The sequence below is a fragment of the Diorhabda carinulata genome, chromosome 4 (genome assembly GCF_026250575.1).
Source record: "Diorhabda carinulata isolate Delta chromosome 4, icDioCari1.1, whole genome shotgun sequence".
NCBI lineage: Eukaryota > Metazoa > Arthropoda > Insecta > Coleoptera > Chrysomelidae > Diorhabda > Diorhabda carinulata.
Genome location: NC_079463.1, coordinates 22,430,241 through 22,451,238, shown reverse-complemented (window position 1 = coordinate 22,451,238; position 20,998 = coordinate 22,430,241). Strand labels below are relative to the sequence as shown.

The following is a 20,998-nucleotide window of genomic DNA, read 5'->3' as shown; positions in this document are numbered from 1 at the left end:
AAAAAGTGGCCTTTGCTACAATTTTATATACACGATGACGCAATACTCGATGAGTTGGATGGAAAGTATTGCCTAACATTGCGTCATCGAAATCTCATTTATATTTCGATTTCTACAACATTTTCCAATAAATATTCTACTCAAAAATCAATTAAATATTGTTATCGAACAGATAATGAAAATTTGCACACCATATAATGATGATAATAATATAAGGTTTCTGCAAAAATTAAATACTTGAATTGTAAATGTAGGGAAAAGACATTAGTTCGAATGATCGGCAAGTGAAAGGAAAAAAAATACATTTCCTTATAGAATGATGACCTCTAAAACAAAAAATTAAATTCCGTACTTATTCGTTTATTGACACGAAATAATTACACCAAACTCTGCCTTAATTATAAAAATCTTTGGAAACCACTATATCATCGATAGTTTTTTTTGTTGTAATACACACATACTGTGTGTACAATTTTTATATTATTGACGATAATAAAATCTTCCCATTTTAATTGAAAGTCGACAAATCGATTTTAGATAACGTTAACTCGAGAGTCATTTCTGTCTCCCATAAAGTGTAATCTCTTACACAGAAAGTATTACCAAGGCAGTGGAAGAAGTAGGAGAACATTCAAGCCTCGCTACAATTCAAACAATCATAATGACGTAATCGACTGATGAAAATGATTTCAGATCGAACTATTTAATGTTAGGAGCCTATCAATTCTTGATTTGACATGTAAAAAATAAATAAGTTCGAATGAATTTTTGGCAGCATTTTGCAAATAGGTATTCGTTGTTCTTCTTATAACTTCGATATATTTTTCAAACATTTGGATCGTCACCACTACTTTTATTACAAATATCCAATGAAAAATTTTTTATCTATATTTACTGATTGTACGCAACGATTTTTAGATAACCTCCGTGTTCTAAGAGTATTGAATAATATACGTATGTATCTATAACCGGCTACACTGGAATCTTAATCTCAATGGACCGCAGCATTTTTAATCTTATACCAATTTGATGTGGTTATTCTTCTAATATATTTCTATTTATTCGTCCGATAATAATGAGTGTCTTTGTACTAATCGTAAGTAATATATCAAAAAATAAACGAATACGAAACGAAATATTATTCTCCTCATCCCCTACTTCGATTTCAGTAAAACTATAAAGAAAATAACAAAGACGATTGGATTGGACGATCGCATATCAGACAGAAATGAAAGTAAAATATCTGTATTATACATCTTGGGAAAACTTTATCTTCTTAATGCTATATAATAAAATCCGGAGCGTTGTCTTCTTGTCTTCTTTCGCATCCTTTTGAGGTCGGAACTTTTGTATTTTCCTTACACTATACAATAATGAAACTCTTCGAAAAAATCAAATAAGAAACTTTTGTTGACAAATTTGTTAGCGAGTTATATCTATCATTTTCTCGAAATGTCACGAATTTTTCATATGAAATATCCAATATTCTCTTCTAAGCTCATTACTTTCAAAAAGTACATACACTCATTTTTTTTACGGCTAATAAATTTCCCTATTTGTTTTTTTTTGTATAAAATAGAGATTTAAAATTGCAAATATTTTTAGAAAGAAAAAGACAATTCCAAAAATTTTCGAAAACAAATAACAATAACTTGATATACGAATTCAAAAAATTTAATTTGCTCAAATTTTCACAATTAATCATATAGATTACTAAATTATAATTATCCACACATTGTATAATACAACAATGAGTACTGATTATAGAAGAAAATTGGAATACTTATCTTCAAAATACAGACAAATAATTCAATCAAGTTTTTAGGAAATACCTTTATTGTCCCAAAGAATTAATATTTCTCAAGTAGTAAATCCAATGTTTACACGTTTTTTATTTTCATCAGATTAAATTTAATTTATCGCACAAAGATTCTTGTAGAAAACACCACCTATTCTTTCCACCACTCTGAAGAAAATAACTTTAATCCACGTGACTGGTAATATTATTTGGTTGAAATTTGAAAGACCTTTTCACCGATTGGTGGTTGTCAAGGTCGGGCATGCGAATTTCGGCTACCACAAAGGGAGGCTATTTTCAAGATCGATACCCAGCACGCAATTTAGAAAGGGAAAGTCGATCCGGAGTTTAGAAGGAACTCCTCTAATTCTTTCCTTCTCACTCAATGTTACATTTAATTAATTTTCGACGTCTTTGTCATCCATATTATCGTTCTGTTCCATTTAAATAGATTCGTAAGTACATATACCTAAATGATTCCGATTAAACAACAATGTTTTATATAATATAAAACATTTCAACTTTATTAGCAATTTCAAATTCTCCTACAACAAATTTGGTGTTTTATAAAATTCTACCAACATCACCAATCTCGCAAATTGGCCCATTACCGAAATTATTTTGTAAAAATAGTCGGTTTCCGTGACATAGGATAATAATAGAAAAACTTCACGATTCCAAAATTTAAAAAAAAAATAATAAGTCTTTGAGAATGTTATTTCCGATACAAAACATTGAAAAATAATACAGTAAATGTTGTATTTAAGCATATCGTTTAAATACAACATTTATTGTTATATTTTAAAAGGAAGGGTATTAGTTCGAAAGTTTTAATTTTTCTTGACGAGTTACGAGTTTCTTTTTTATAATAATTTATATTTATGAAATACTCATTGATTGTATGTTTAGCCAGTTCAAGACTATTAATACAATATTTCAAATCAAAAGTGTTTGGTTTTCAATACGATAAACTACTCACATTTTATATCGATTAACCTATATGAACCCAATTTTTTTTCCAACAGTACTTCATAATAAAGTCGAGCGATTAGACAAAACGTTAAAAGAAATATAGATTTTTTTTTGTATTATTTTGCCCCTTATAATGAACATATTTAATAAAACCATATATCAATAGAATGGAAACTTTCTTCTAAAATAAATCTAATCATTTCTCGATTCAAATTCATTTTTTAACGTTCCTACTTATTTTATCAACAAATTTCGGTTAGGTCTGGAATATTTCCTTTATACAAAATATACATGTTGATATGAATTAGTAATTTTCTGTTAGGTATATTATAAAATTGTATCTCAGATATTTTTGATAACGTTATACTTCTTTTTATTTATTACTTGGCCGACTTCCATCAATAAGCTTTTATTAATACTTTCATCTATTAAATAGTGTTACATAAGCTGAGAGTAGCCACCCATAATTTGCGATTTACAAATCGACGCCATCGAGAATTTGAAATAACCGTAAAAACATTCTTCGCCTATTATGTTTATGTCTTAAATCCCTAATACCAAGTTAAAACGGGTATTCCATTTTTGAGTATTTAATTTATGATAATATTTCAGAAAAAGGTTGGTAATGTCGTAATTAGATCCTAAGACTAAGAGATACTGTTTTCTTTGTGCACCTAAACAATAGAACGTGTGCGATTTGTCTTTTTCAGTTAATTTTCAGTTTACAGTTTACACATTCGGGTTTGGGTTTAGTATCACGTTTATTCCAAGCAAACCCCATTAGAAGAATTTCGTCTTTACGATTTCTGGATAGCACCGATCATTATTGTGGTATGATATTCGCCCGAGCAGTATTGGTAGCCTTTTATCCACCTCTTGCCTTATTCTAATGAAGGAGGTTATCCAAAGAAAAACTCCGCGTTGACTTGAGCCAAGAGGATCTGTGAGTAAAATTATATTCATCTGAAATATTATCGATACGTGTAGCTGCATATTTTGCATATAATTCAGCATCTTGGAACTGTTTGTAAAAATAATTTTGGGTTGTAGGATTATGAGATGGTTGAATTTTAATGGAGTTTGTTTTATAGTGACTGCTGTCCAAATCCAAATGAAGCTATAATCAGGCGCGTAGGGCTGGGTTGTAAAAACCGTTCAGTTTATTTCGAAGCGTTCGGTACATTGTTAGTTATTGTCACAAGTTTTCAATAGGTTCATTAATTGTAGCCAAATGAATCAGGCCGTATATTTCAATGATGCTTCCGATTTTGCTTCGTTACGCCGTTTTAAAATCAGTAATAGGTGTATATAACGTGTCTTTTTTTGGTATAGGAATTAAAGTCCATCTGTTGTGGACATAGTTCTGATTCTTTAATGACAGCCTAAATGTGCAACAAGAGATTTTTAGTATCTAATAATAATACTTATATCTTTCGAACCAGTTTATGAAATCTAACAATACTTTCTCGATTCTACATCACAGTGCACGGGCATTTCACATTTTAAATGAATTCTCTCAGGTATTTTCAATTTTTGATTCTTATTTGCACTTTTTTTCTATAAAAACATTTTTAAACAAAGCGGGTTGAGAATGTAGGAAGCGGAGTCTCGATATATTTAAACCCCCATTTCTTTTGATCAATTTTTTTATATAACAAAACGTTGCAAATTATTGTAGTTTCAGTATTTCAACTGATCCAATTTAAGATTCAAGAAGTGTCCAACAAGATACCTTTTTTTACATTTTTAATCTGCATATTCTTGCAATTATGAATAATCTCGTATTTCCTAATTACAAAAATACAACATTGTTAAGCATTACTTTACTTTACTACATTATTCAATGATTCATTGCACTTTTATAGGAATAATCAAAGTCATTTCTTGAAAAAAAATCAAATACTTTAACTTTGATAATTATTTGTAGGACAAAATGTTTTTGTTTCTTTATTTTTTTCATACATGGCGAATATATATGTATATATCTACTTAGTCACTTGCAATATAACACTGTACAAAATGACAGCTTTCATAATAAATTAACAATATTTTTTATATGCCTTTAAATAATGAATGTTTGTATTGGGAAATATGGGGTTATGTAAATTTGGACAAATATTCAGAATAAAAATGTCGAAATTGTATTTTATTTATCAATCTTTGTATATTGAAACCAGAGCTTTTATTTTAATTTTTTGTTTTTCTAATCATGGAATTATTGTATATAAAGGAAAATGGAAAAACATTTTGTATCGTTGTCTATCTAAAAAATTCTATAAACCGTTTCAAAATGTCGTTTATATATATATATATATATATATATATATATATATATATATATATATATATATATATATATATATAATTATATAGGTTGAACCTCGTTGTTTTATTTTAAATTCTCGACGTGCCTGTTTCCACTTTACCACAGCTTTTATTCACTCGGCGACAGGTTGGGGCAATGAAATCGACCAAAAAAAAGGCGAATCGTTGCGTGAAGTAGGCAGATTGAGACCAAGGATCACTTCTTATCAATAACCAATGACATGACCACCCTACCCCCACCCCTCTCTTGACAATCGCTTTAAAGTAGGAGCCGAAACGTTGAGAATATTCAAAATTCCAACCAGGTTCAACCAGTGAACGTGTAGTAGTCGTTTTGTTCGTAATCCTGACCGCGGAAACCTTTTATGATATAGACATTCGTTATCAAATGGATCAAACATAATTTCCAAGTTATAGTTACAAATTTCATTATTTTCGCTGAGGTTATTAAGATTTACTAAAAACTGTAAACTTTCATTTTAAAAATCTTTAATAAATAATGTACTAATATCATAACGAGAGGTCTACCTGTTGGTAAATTAATGTTCAAATTCAAAGTATGCATCAGAAAACCCTGTGAAATTTGAAGACAAATCTTCAGATATTTGAGTGGTCAGTAAATTAGGAACGTTAAAAATGTAATAAATAAAGTCCAAACCTTTGGAGCAGTTGTATAAAATGTCTTATTTATTTAGGTACAACAAGCCATTGTACGAGGCATATTTTTTAAGTACCGTTTTGGAATTAAAAAAAGAAGTGCAAAGATATCGCAATAATTTTATTTTTATATGAAAGCCTGTACCTTAATCTACTTTTCTACATAATTTCCGTGAATATTGAGGCACTTGTCATAACGTGGCACCAGTTTTTGAATACCCTCCTCATAAAATTCTGCCGCCTGACTTGTTAACCACTGTATCACAACTGTTTTGACTTCGTTATCGTCTTGAAGACGCTGACCGCCCAGGTGTTTCTTCAAGTGCAGGAACAAATGGTAGTCGCTGGGCGCAAGATGATGTAGGGAGGATGATCTAGAGTTTCCCATTGAAAAGATTTGATGAGACCTTTGATCCGATTAGCCACATGTGGACAGGCATTGTCATGCAGCAAAACGATACCCTTACTCAACTTGCAACGTCTTTTGTTCTTGATTGCACGACCCAGATTGTTCAATGTCTCACAATAAGACGCTGCATTGATTGTCTCATTACGAGGCCGAAACTCCACTAGCAATACTCCTTTTCTGTCCCAAAAAACTGTGCACATGATTTTCCGGGCAGAAATTATTTGCTTAAACTTCCCTTTTTTGGTGATGATGAATGTCGCCATTCCAGGGATTCGATTCTGGTGTGACGTAGGCCACCCATGTTTCGTCACCAGTAACAATTTGGTCTAAAAAATTTTCACCTTCATTGTGGTACCGCTCAAGAAAAGTCAATGCACTGCCTAAACGTTGGGTTTTGTGCAAATCCGTCAACATTTTTGGAACCCAACGTGAACACAATTTCCGGTATTTCAAGTTCTCGGTCACAATGCGATACAAAACACTACGAGGATATTGGGGAAAGTAGTCGCAAAATGATGATTTGTAAAGCGTCTGTTTTCTCTCACCTTTTCGTCCACTTTCTGCACCAAATCTTCATTAACGACCGAAGGATACCCACTCCGTTTCTTCATCATGCACATTTGTGCGGCCATCTTTAAATACTCTCAACCATTTCCTTACCATTCCATAACTCATAATGTTTTGTCCGTAAACTTCACAGATCTCACGATGAATATAGATCGGTTTTACGCCTTTAGCACTAAGAAATCGTATAACAGCCCGTACTTCATAATCGGCGGGACTCATGATTGTCGGAGGCATTTTAAACACTCAGTAAACAACGTACACAATGAAGAATCAGACTGTAATGGCGTCAGTGCGTAGACAAGAGATGTAGGTAAACAGCGCGCATGTGCGGAAGGCCGACCTTAGGGTTGCGGCGGCGGAATCGCAAAACGGTACTTACTTAAAAAATATGCCTCGTATATCTGCAAAAGGCAAATATTTGATTTTGATTTAAAATTTTGAACACCCTGTATCTCAGCAATTAGGCCCCCCGTAACACGGTTCGTATTCCTATATCAAAATGAATCATTTATTGAGATCTTTTTGTTGTAGAGCGTTGGAGCGTAGGAGTTTATCCTGTTACACTTTCAGATAATAGTATATTAAGATTAAATTAATAAACTAGTTTGTTTTGTATAATTTTTAATAATTTAATAGAAAGAAATCTGACAACAAAGTCGGCTGAAAGTAAATTAGTAAAATGACCCAGAAAACATGCAACAACGGTAAACGACAATTTTTTAAAAATGTCCGTATTAAAACAAAGTCTACTTACGAGTTGTCGAGAACATTATGACATTTCGAAACCCACTTAAATACAAACGTGTCAATGGGCTGTTGTATCACTGACTACTCAAATACTTTGAACTTGAACGTTATTTACTAACAGGTAGACCTCTTGATATGATATTAATACATTATTTAAAAACTAAAGATTATTGAAATGAAAGTTTTCATCAAATTTAATAACCTCAGCGAAAATAATGAAATTTGTAACTATAACTTGGAAAATGTTTGATCCATTTGATAAACAAGGTATTATCATAAAAAGAAGTTTCCAAATTTATTGGAAATTTTCCAGGTATTATCTAGGTAATTTTTTTCAGGATAGATGGACGACGTTACATGAGAAGAGGAGTGTCGCTATAACGAACATGAGAAGAGGAGAGGAGAGGATTGTGTCGCCATAACAAAAAAAGCCCTTTTCAAGGCTAGCAATGTCTTTATTTATACGAATTAGCCATAACGAACATGAGAAGAGAAGAGGATTGTGTCGCCATAACAAAAAAGCCCTTTTCAAGGCTAGCAATGAACTATTTTAACGCCCCCCGGTGACCAACCGTTGAACTAATTAGTTAATAGTTTATCCCCCAGAGGGCGCTCTTGGAAAAATACGCCCCCTGGCGGACAACCGCTGAACTAATTAGTTAATCGTTTATCCCCCAGATGGCGCTCTTGGAAAAAATACGCCCCCTGGCGGATAACCGCTGAACTAATTAATTCATCGTTTATCCCCCAGAGGGCGCTCTTGGAAAATACTAATTAGTTCAGCGTTTTTCCGTTAGGGCGCGCTACATTTGCAATCTTTTATCGGTTAAAAAGTTAACAAAAAGCCGCTCCCATTCCAGGATATTTCGAATCCCCTCCTCGGGCCGATTCGAGGCAAGAACTAGACGTGAAGGATCCTTTCCACGGGTCTCCTCCACGTCTGGAGCCGCGAACCAGTTGACCCCATGAAGGGCCAACTTTGGTTCATAACCATTTGTTCAAGACGCTTTTTTGAAGTTGTTTGAAAAAGGCAACGAAGAAATGTCATAGGCGTATCATTGGAGGAAAAAGGGGGGTTGTTGTTGTTAATCATAAAAATATGAAGATATATGTAATATCTCCATATTTTTATGATTTATGTTGTTGTAAATCATAAAAACATGAATAATATGACAGGAGCGTGCGTAGTTAATGAATAAAGGGGGGGGGGCACATGTTACAGAGAGTATTTGAAAATAGTCACAATTCCAGAAAGTGGCTTTGCATCAAGTCCCCCTTTAAATAGTAACCACGCACAAATACCGAGGGAGATATTAAAACAGAGACAATTGTTTGTTTTGGACGCCGAAAACAGTGGCGTGTAAAAAAGATTTGAATAGTAGTATGAATTGAATGTTGGAAAACAACCCGTACAGGACGTCTCAGAAATAAATAACATACGCACGCTTCTGTCTTCTATTCTTTTACCTGCTATCCAAAAAGAAGCAGTATAAATATTGTTAATTAAAAATAAATCATAAATAACCCTAAAATCCAATATTAACGGATTATATTGAGATAGTTTGATTTCCTTTTGATTAAAAACATCTTGGAACTTTGTACTTTTCAAATACCTGTTAAGAGAATGTAGATGTAAGACATTGCTAAGCGTTGAAGAAATGGTTTCCAGTTTAACGAAAATCATGAAAAGCATATATATATATATATATATATATATATATATATATATATATATATATATATATATAGAAAAATACACAATGAACATGAACTAATACAATTATTTTCTAAGGGGATTATTTTGGGTACATGGTAATAATATAAAATATAACAAACAAATAAATTGTGGAAATTAAAAGCACCTTAAACATGGTAACATTTTCTGTCAAAAGAAAATGTTTATAACCATATATATTTATATCGGATGCAGTGACTATAGGTCAAGGTAGATAAGAAAACTGACAGTAAATAACGAATTTATTATCATAGAGTAAATATTGAAGATATATATATATATATATATATATATATATATATATATATATATATATATATATATATATATATATATAGAGAGAGAGAGAGAGAGAGAGAGAGAGAGCGGTATGTAATTGGAATTATACTATTGGAAGACAGAGAAAGAACATCGTTTTACCATACGTTTTTACTCATTCATATATGGTATATAATTTTTTTATTACATTTCAAACATAACCCCATTCTTTTAATATCTTCTAAATTATATGAGCCCAAAAAAATTTTACATAAACTTTTAATTTTGAATGTATCAATTATTTAAATCCCATATTACCTTATATCATCAAAATAAAAAGGATACGCCAGAGATCCTAAATACTTCATTTACCATATATAATTATATAACATATATATTTCTCAAAAATTAGACATCAAGACAAAATAGATATAAAGAGAAAAATGCAAAGTTGGAAAAACTATAAAAATGTAAAAAAAAATGATGAAAAAGATTGAAGCAATTTGATCAACATTTTATAAATAGATAAAACTATTAATTACCTTTTTACACTTGGAAAATGAAATGTTCATTATCTTATTTCAACTAAATTTGTGTCAATGTCAGAAAATATTTTGAATAAGAGCCAAAACTTCAATAATAATTTCTATTAAAAACAATTAGATGTGAGCGCCTACAATTTTCATTTAATGAGGAAAATTCATAACGAGTATGTAGAAGTATATGAATATCCAGATAATTAATGAAACTATCAATTTTCAGTTGAATATTATGGGTTTCTGTAGTTTTTATAATTAGTAGCCTAAGATTTTATTTTGTTTTCGAATTTCAGAATATTTTAGAAACAGGGAACACAGAACCAAAAGTCTTTGTTGAAGCTTTTTGATAACAACTTCAGAAGATAACAGAAGTTGTTCATATAACAATAAAATTATAAGACGAAATTTGTAAAAATTATAAACATCCACACTTTTGGGTTTAATTTCTATGAAATGAAAATTGTAAGTAAACGAATCGGTGGGGGTTTATAACAAGTTCTCTCTATTGGAAGTTATCCGTCCAACATATTTTCTCTTTCAATGACCACTTCAAGAATATACCAATCGTTAATAATGTCTCGTGCTTGGAACAATTGAATAGAACGGAGAAAAAATATATGTGCAAACACTTACCTTATGACGTAATTAACGCATACCACGCTCTGCGGTTTGTAATTTTTGTCATGGATCAAAGTAGCTTGCGTCACTAACCAGACGTAACCGCCGGATTTGCCCAAGAAACGATACTGGCCCGTTTGACACTGCCCTTTCGAAAATACTAAAATACAAATGATGAATTATTCATCATCTTAATAGCATTTGTCTAATAGATACATATTAATTAAAGGACAAAACGACACTTACGGCATTTATATGAAGACAATATGGCATCGCTGTCTAAAGCATGATGGAATTCGTAAGCCGATTTTCCCAAAAGATCCGTTGGTTCGTATCCTAAGAGTTCCTTCATGCTGAAAATTCGAAAAATAATTAGAATCGCAAATGATTTTTGGGAGGAATGTACGAAGTAAATAAAAAAATTCACTAGGTCAGATATTTTTGATAATATACTTACAAATCATCGTCGGCGTGCGTAAATTTCATATCCAAACTGTGTTTCGTTAAAAACGTTTGTTTTGGAAGAGGAGACTCGATATTGGAAGGATGCGGAATCGGTTGATTTACCGAAATGAAACAACTCTTCATTTCAGATGCATCTTCTTTGTCTTTATCTAAATTTCGATATTTCATTACGTGACCGGTACAATGAATTACCTAAAAAATATAAATACATATTGAAAATGAAAAAATAAAATAAATAGATCAGCGTAAGAAATAGGAAAACTTTTATAAAAGATATATGGCAAATAAAGTGAATTTACTAAATTTTTTCTTCTGTCAATAGAATATTCTCCAAAAACCTAATCAAAAATTAACTATTTCTCTTACGGAAAAAATAAATATAAAATAAAAATATTCTTCATTTAATGAAGTGCCACCAAGCAAGAAGCTGCGTGGCTATTATGTGGAAAGTAATCAGTATGAAAAATACAATTGCGTAATAAGTAGATATCAAGTTCCGTTACAAATTTGTAAAAAATGTTTACAACTGGTACACATGTAGAAAGCCAGACATAACAAGAGAACGACGACTGAATCTCTGATTGATGGCGTTTGAATTGAGCATTAGAGAACATAACATCCGCTAAAATTTCATTGAATACTTAGACGTGTTCCAGATACAACCTATCAAACAATCAGAAAGCAGAACGGGCATATATGGGATTAGACCTGATGCTATCAAGATTTCAAAAGGAAACAAAAGGTCCAAAACTGTTGGAAATCCAAAATCCAATTTACTTATATCTTCTCTGTTGTCTCTTTTCTAATACCATTCAACAAACTTTCTAACCACACTTCATTTAATTTTCAACATGAAACAATAAAAAGACGAGGATGAATCGAAGAAAATTTTAAGTACAATAAAATGAAGGTAAACGGTTTAAAATGTAAATAAACTCACTTTGTATACAGCAGATTTCAAAGTGACAGATCTTCCTTTATTTGTAAGTGTACATTTCATTCTGACGAATAGGGATTTGTTCAAATTCGCTTCGTCTTCGACAACTTTGCCGGACAAAATTTCTTTGATTTCTTCGTGATCGCAGGGATGACTGTATTCATATACATTTTGCCCCATCAGATCAATCTAAAATAATAATAATTACAAGTTGAAATACAAATTATTAACATATAGTTCAACGTTATTCGTTAGGATCTAATCTAACTTTCAGTTAACCTAGAAGAGACTAACTAAATTAAAATCTACTTTCGAGATCAAATTTTTCTGAAATTATTCAAAGATTCGAAAAAATGATTTATGATGAGTAATCAATTGAACGTTACTCTTTAATAAAATGTTGTGATAATTTTTTTCGTCGCTATATTTCTCGTTTGTATAATTATAATTTTTAAATACCACTCCAAATAATCTAATATCAATGATACATAAGTTTATTATAAACTTTATGATAAAGCATCTAATAATAGTAGAAATTTATTTAACGATCGTTGGTATTTTAATCTATTATTTTTTTTAACAATTTTCATTTCTATTAAATTTTGCGGAAATTGTGTATTGGAAAAATTAAATAAAATATTTACCTGATTAATTCCCAAATATTCGTTAACGTTTTCGGATACGTAAATAAAGTCTCCTTCTTCCGATAAAATCATGACGAAACCGTCTAGGGTTTTCAGAAATGTTGAACTGTCCATATTTTCGTTTTCTTCGTCTTCGTCCAAAGTATCAAACTCCGGTACTAAAGAAACAAATTGATTATTCAAACTGTGATTAAAAATAAATTGCAAGGTTTTATATAAACAAAAAATTTGATCGATTCCACAAATTGAATCTTGATAGTTTGAAAATACGTGAAAAAAGGTGTCCAGTTCAAAAAATTCCTCAGTCTTCAGATGCAGAGGAGGCAACTAACATACTACAGAGCCACCTAGAACAATGAGACCAATACGGTCTAACTTCATACTAAGAAAAGACAGCACCAAAATCAACTAAAAAATACCTAGAGATGGTTATAGACGAAAGACACACTTTGATAATAAACTCCTTGTATATATGGATTACAAAAATACTAAGAATGGTAACAATTACACCTTGGTATATATACACGAAAGAAAAAACAGAAATTTATAATAATAGAAGAATATTTAAAAAGAAAAGCCCTTTAGACCTGATAGAATGTTAAAAATTATTTTTCATCGGAGAAGACCTAACAGAAATGTAATGAAAAAAAGTAAGTAACAACTTACCGGCTCCGAGGACATTTCTAATTTTCAGATAAGAAATGGCCAATCGCATTACAGAAGCTTTATCCAATTGTGAAATTTGTTCAGTCGTAAAAGGCAAAGCACTAGCCAAATCGTAATAGAGTTCTGTTTCTTTTGATCTCCGACAACGGGCGGCATTTCGAGATTTCTCTTTTCGTTTTTCATTGTTCCTATAACAAATTAATATCATATAACAGAAAGTTTTTCGATTTTCTTACATTTTTATGGACTATATTATAAAATAAAAAATTCGTGTATGTAATCGGGGAGTTTGGAGACATAAAACATAAACATAAAAGAAAGAAGAAGAGAAATATAAGAGATCTGGTTCACACAGCTGTGGACAGAGAAGTCTACGAAAATAAACGAAATCTCCAACATTCAATAATAGTGAATAAGTAGTAGAAGAGAAGAATGTTTAATGAGGTGACAGATTCTGCGAGACCTAAAAATTAATTTAGTTTAATATAGGTGTGGAGAATAGCATTCAGATAGATGTTTCTTCTTCTGGCCCATATAATATCAGATTTATTATGGCATATTTTCTAACCAGCGCGATTCAATTCCAATATCGTGAAAATCAACAAATACATTACAAGTTTTTATCACCCCTCGTATCTATGTTACAATTTCGATACACGATTGCTTAAATATTAAAATTTATTGATTTTGCATTTAATTCCGCACATATTTCGAATGTTTTGAAAACATAATGTAATCATTTTTTAGTAACGGTTTATAATACACACAGACGCGTAGTTATTTTTGAAAAAAATCATTACTATTGAAATAAAATTTACAATATAGATAAGTAAGACATAATAAATAAATAAATCGAAATGAAATGGATCTGGATGAATTCAATCAAGTAAATAGAAAAAGAATACAATGTCACAATTACCAATAATTCCAATCAAGTTTTGAATGTTTGTTTAAAATATGAAAAAGACCCCGTGGAATTATCAACTCAAAATTGGTAGTAAACCTTTTTTAACATTTAAAATTTCAAGATGTAAATTACTAAAGTCAATTATCAAAAGAGAATTGAATAACGAGCGATTTAGACAAACAATATACATATTTTAATATTAACAAATGAATAAAAAAGATCTAGAACTATGAAGCACGGGCATCAAAAATAATTTTCACAGAAATTGTTTTTAAAACTCTGTTTAAACAATTATTTTCAGTCTAGAAAAAATTGACCCATTCATACCGATATACCTATAGACAAAATAATAATACGACTGTGGTTTCAGACTACCTGATACGACGCTGTTATATAAACCGCTTTGTTAGATTTCCGATATGGAAGAACCTCTTTCGATATCACGTCACACGATCTTGTTACCGTCTCCGATTCAATATAAAATATAAACATTTGTTTATTTAAATATTCCGAATATCCTGATAGGATGTGGTTTCGATTATAAATTATAAACACAATGTAAATCTCATTAATTCTACCAATTGGTAATGTGTAAGAGTAAATAACACTACGTCGATTTAATATTAAATATTTTTAATTCTACAAAACGATTCACCTTTCCATTCGTACCTTCAAACAATCCAAAAACCGGTTTTTGTTAAGAGATTAGTTTAAAGAATTTTCTAATTTCATTTGAAAATGTTTTTACGTATATAAGGACAGCAGAGATGAAAATATAGGGAAATATTAAAGGAGGAAGCCAAAGAGATCAAAGTTATACGAGAATATCTGCAAATTGAGGATATCAAGACGATAACGTTGAAAAAACCAACTTCAAGGAGACCTCCCGATGGCACATAAGCCGGATATCTACTTTTCAAGAGACTGAATATATACCGCAACTGCTTCTAATCTGGACAAGGTCCAGATTCGTCCATATATATATTGCTCATTTGGAACTCGGCTCCCAAGCATACTCTGAAGATGCTAGACTCTTGCACAGCTTGAAGCATAGAAGAAAGGACTCTGTTTTACTGACAATACCACCGACCTGTCTGTCATAATCCCGCCAAGAATAGTTTTTGCAAAACCTACTGGACGTGACCTGAAGACGTCCAGAACTTCAAACAAGGTGTTATTAGATCGGAGATATCATCCCTATAAGGTAGTGAGTAAAATGAATATTTTTTTGAAGCCTAACCAAAGAAAGAATGAAGAGTATATAGCATTACCCTGTACAAACATATTATGACGAACAAAAGTATACTTAGCATTCATTACACAAATAATGATGTGTACATCTTGTCGATTCTTTCGTCATTAATGGTTTATTAAATAAAAAAATTCATTTACTACAACTAGAAATATATGATTCGACTTTTTCAAAAAATATTTACAAGATAAAGAGATCCATATTATATATTAACTAGATTTTGCTCGAACCTTTTAAAGGGAAGCAACTTTTCTCTTACAAGCAACTAATTATACCACGTCTGGCAAATTTCGAATAATGCTAGCGTCCTGTAGGCAAGACTTACCCTCAAAAGAAAATAAACCAATCATCCAATTTGTTTATATAAAAATAGTTCAACAAAACGACAAATTAAACTGTGCTAAATAACTTAAATTCCAGGAACCCAGTAACCACAACAAGTACATACAAAACTACAAAAGCATACTCTGAAGATGCTAGACTCTTGCACAGCTTGAAGCATAGAAGAAAGGACTCTGTTTTACTGACAATACCACCGACCTGTCTGTCATAATCCCGCCAAGAATAGTTTTTGCAAAACCTACTGGACGTGACCTGAAGACGTCCAGAACTTCAAACAAGGTGTTATTAGATCGGAGATATCATCCCTATAAGGTAGTGAGTAAAATGAATATTTTTTTGAAGCCTAACCAAAGAAAGAATGAAGAGTATATAGCATTACCCTGTACAAACATATTATGACGAACAAAAGTATACTTAGCATTCATTACACAAATAATGATGTGTACATCTTGTCGATTCTTTCGTCATTAATGGTTTATTAAATAAAAAAATTCATTTACTACAACTAGAAATATATGATTCGACTTTTTCAAAAAATATTTACAAGATAAAGAGATCCATATTATATATTTTTTTTTTAATTACGACTGAATGTTCACATATTAACTTGTAAATACAAAATGTGTTTTAAAAAAGATGTAGATCGAAATAAAACCTCCAGTTTATTTTAAATTTTATCTAAAGTGTGTATATTATAAACGTAGAAGGTCCATCTAAATTATGTCGTAATTACGGCTTATTGACGTCACACACAAACAATCAAAAACATTTAAACTAATTAGTATTTATCGCCAAAAAGAGATTACTAAAAAAAGTGCTATAATAACTTGACGGGTTTTATTTATTTAAGAGAATTAGATTATAAATATTATGTCCAACAAAAAATATATCTTGACCGAAGACATTTGTAATCGTTGGTAGACACGTCAACAATCTGTTATTGAATTTTAACAATCAATCAACGATAAAACTATTAAATGCTATTTTATTTAGTCTAACATCGATGATTTGTTTGTCAACAGATTAAGGAATTTAGATTAATTTACAATTCTAATGAGAATTACGCAAATCTCGTTGCAGTTCATATAACAAATACCCTAGAAATGACCGTGTCACGATTCTCTAATGTCTTATAATAATATGAGAACTAATTTAAAACCTATCATTAATATTTAGTTATTTATACGTCAATAGTATTTTGCAATTATTTATAATGGTAACTTATGAAAGAAACCCAAAGGTTCGTCATAGAATTTTATTATATTTCAAAATAAGAGTAGTAAAAGTTATTGTTGCAATTCTAGGGAAAAATCTAGTTACTTTTGGTTTAGGAACAAACCTGTCAATTAGGCTCCGAAAACAAGACAGCAGCTTGTGATCCACCGACCACTTTTTTGTTTACTTAACTTAGTTATTTCCATTTTTAAACCGATCACAAAATATTGCATAAAATTGGAGGTTAGGAATTTATACTAATGTATTTTTTTGTACGCCACAGATCTAATTTTCAGGAAGCGACCATTGTAGCGGTAACTTCCTGTATAAAACTGTTTTGGTTATTTTTATTATGAACGTAATCAACAATAAATTATATTGTGCATAATTCACACAACTTGTAAATATATTTTTCACTGTTACGATGGATTTTGTTTTTTTTTTTTGGAAAAGTATGTTGATCTTCTATAAAACGGGGTCAATTCTATAAATATTTTTCGGTGTTTCGTTTGCGTTGTATCTATGTAGAAAAAATCTGGTTATAATCATGTACCGGTTTCGTCGGTATGTTTTATAAATGAAATACGAATCGATTTGAAATTCCGTTTTTACTATATAAATTATTTGAAAATAAGATAATTCAGAGGTGAAAAATAAAATATATTTCGAATATTAAATTGTTAATTGACTTCCAAGAAGAAATAGATATAAGTTCCCTTCGTTAAAAAGGAAGGTAAGATCTTTTGTTTTTATAAAAGCAGAAATAGTTCTAATTATTGACATATGAACTAGGTTAGGCTCCAAATTATAGACTACTTTTTTTATTACATTCAGAAAATGTTAAAAAATTAAGTTATAAATTATTTCTTTAGTAGTCTATAATTTGGAGCCTAACCTAGTTTATATGTCAATAATTAGAACTATTTCTGCTTTTATAAACCAAAAGATCTTACCTTCCTTTTTAACGAAGGGAACTTATATCTCTATTTCTTCTTGGAAGTCAATTAACAATTTAATATTCCAGAATTTTTGAAATCGGCTGAAGGCTTCTTTAGGCCGGCTAAATCTCGCTTTTCAAAAATCTCTGGAGAAATTGATCTTAACGCTACCACGATCGCTGACCAATCGTCAAATTCTCAGTCGAAAATATCACGACTGACAGTCAAAAGGAAAATATGAATGAAGTTAGCAGCAGATTTCTTGAGCAAAATCGGGTTACACGTCATGACAACAATCTAGCCAGGTGCAACAATAGCTCAATTTTAAAAACATCAGCTAACAAATCACTTATCAAAACAACCTTTCAATGGACTGAACAACCAAAAATCAATATCAAAATTTACAAAATACTACATTAATTCGTGAACAGTTAACTAGATTTTGCTCGAACCTTTTAAAGGGAAGCAACTTTTCTCTTACAAGCAACTAATTATACCACGTCTGGCAAATTTCGAATAATGCTAGCGTCCTGTAGGCAAGACTTACCCTCAAAAGAAAATAAACCAATCATCCAATTTGTTTATATAAAAATAGTTCAACAAAACGACAAATTAAACTGTGCTAAATAACTTAAATTCCAGGAACCCAGTAACCACAACAAGTACATACAAAACTACAAAAGAGGTATGAAATATAATATGTAAATATTTCTACTCAAATATAATATGACAAAATATCTTTTAAAGAAAATTATTAACAAAAAGAAGTTGGTAGGTTTATATCGTACAATGTTTATAACAACAAAAGTAACGGAAGCTGTGAGCAGTGAAAACGTTACTATGTTTACTATCCGTATTTCTAGTAAAGTTTTTTCCTATTTCACGGTAGGTATTTTAAATTGTTGATTATGTATATACCGTATCGTTCATTATAATTTGAAATTCAATTTAAACCGATTATTTATCTAGATAATCGATTTGATTTTACTTGCTGTTATAAATAATCGTTAGTTTGCCTTGAAGATATGATCAAATATTTATCAAAAGATTAATTGAAACTGTAAAAATACAATGACTATCAATATTAACAATGTTTTTTTAAAATTGTAGTCTAAACACCAACAAAATCCGCAAATTTAAAAATAGACCTTAATTCAATGTGATCCAAAGATCTGTTACGTTTCCTTTTCTTGCTGTCGCGCTTGGAATTCTCAGTGTTTACAGCTAATCTATTAATACCACTCCTCTTAGAAATTATATAATGTGGGGCTGCTCTAACTGCCAGATATCTTCATATTTTATTTTCAGACCATCCCAGGTGTGATGCTCTGAAGTTTCGTAGTCTCTCACACTTCGAGAAAATGTTAATAGAGCTTTTCTCTACGTATCAGAATCTGTACGTTGCTCTATCTACTAAGTCTGACTATTCTTCAGGTGTCAATTGAAGGGGGAATGTTTCGAATTTAGACAATATAAAGATTCACGTAAATTAATAAAAACGAAATACAACATTTTAAGTGGGAGAAAAAATAAAAAAAAAACTCAATTTCCAAGCCTTCCTATCGGAAAATTCCAAATATTACCGAATCCCGACGTATACAAATAAAAAATTAACAATACGTGGCAACGTGGATATTAATTTTAACCGTTAAACTGATGTCAGTCAAAATAAAAAAAATATTACAAAATAAATTATGTACTTTCTATTTATTGAAATCATGTGATACGAAATGCTGTGGTCTTGTGACGGTAACGTGCTCGTTAACGACGAATTTAATAGAAACTCGCCGCTCCCCATTTTTGAAATATACCAAGGTAGCCAAAAGTAATGACACAACAACATTTTAATAATTTTCAATAGTTATTATACATTTGAGGTATAAAAAAATGGAAAGACTGTAATTAGATTCAACATCGATATTATTGTAACCGGTTTAACAAATAACAAACGAAGAAGAGATAATAGATAGATATCAAAATGATTGACTAGACATAAAAATTGCAAGGATTTATTTTTTTACAATAATTTATTTTATGAAAGACTAATTGTTATTATAGAACGTTTTAATTTCACGGGTCAGCAAAAATGGATCAAAACATTCGAAAAAGATATTAAAAAAGTAATGCAAATATCACGGAGAAATTATTAAATGAAAATTAGTATTAAATATACAGTGTGGACATAAATGTTGAGGATATCGATTAAATATGAAAACATTCGGGTATTGACGATATCACGTGATCAAATTTGATCCGGACTTGTCAAATTGTATAGAATAATAAGTAAGAGATCACATCAAAGAGTAAGAATACAAAAAACACACATACAAGGGGTGGGTATATATAATATTAGTTTATATATTTTTTGAAAAACCGACAGTGAAATTCTATTCATATTTCTAATAATTAGTAGATATCCATAGTCGTTCGAATACATTGAATGGAATAGAAAAAAGTTTCTCAAAAAAATTGCACCCTATTTGTTTTATTTCAATCTATAATTGCCAAAATTTTGTTTGAAAATAATTAAAAGTTTTTTTATATAGTCAAAATACTCGAATTCAACTCGCTTCTTATAACAAATATTTTCAATCCGTAATATCGAACAGAAATACAAATTTTTATTTGGTAATTATAGCGATAATTCATAAGAAGATTCGACAAATATTTAATCAATTGAATATACAGTGAGTATCTAAACTAACAAATTATAATTACAAAGTCCACAAAAACAACAGATAATTCGAAATTAGATATTTCTATTCTTCTAATTTATATTATGAAAAAATACTTGGTCACGACGAAAAAAATTATGAAACATTGCGAGAAAAAGGAGAAAAGTTATTATGTGAATAATGAAATAACAAAGAAACTAGAGAGTTGGAAAGATAATCAAGAAGAAATTGAAACATGACAGATTTTAAATTGGAATAGTGAACTTTGAAATAACCAAAATTTGCTCGTCGATTGTAATTGATAAATTGTTTATTATTCGCAGAATAATTGT

The 20,998-nt window shown here is 30.4% G+C and overlaps 1 protein-coding gene across 2 annotated transcripts in view; it reads right to left on the bottom strand.

Annotated features, from left to right (window-relative positions):
* LOC130892922 (hypoxia-inducible factor 1-alpha) overlaps positions 1–20,998 on the bottom strand; it is a 38,164-nt gene that overhangs the window by 10,304 nt on the left and 6,862 nt on the right. For both annotated transcript variants that reach the window (XM_057798630.1, XM_057798629.1), the window contains exons 2-7: positions 13,338–13,525; positions 12,672–12,829; positions 12,031–12,216; positions 11,083–11,282; positions 10,872–10,978; positions 10,641–10,785 (exon numbers count right to left, since the gene is read on the bottom strand). In XM_057798630.1, coding sequence (XP_057654613.1) covers positions 10,641–10,785; positions 10,872–10,978; positions 11,083–11,282; positions 12,031–12,216; positions 12,672–12,829; positions 13,338–13,525 — 984 coding nt within the window. The remainder of the gene's footprint in view (positions 1–10,640; positions 10,786–10,871; positions 10,979–11,082; positions 11,283–12,030; positions 12,217–12,671; positions 12,830–13,337; positions 13,526–20,998) is intronic.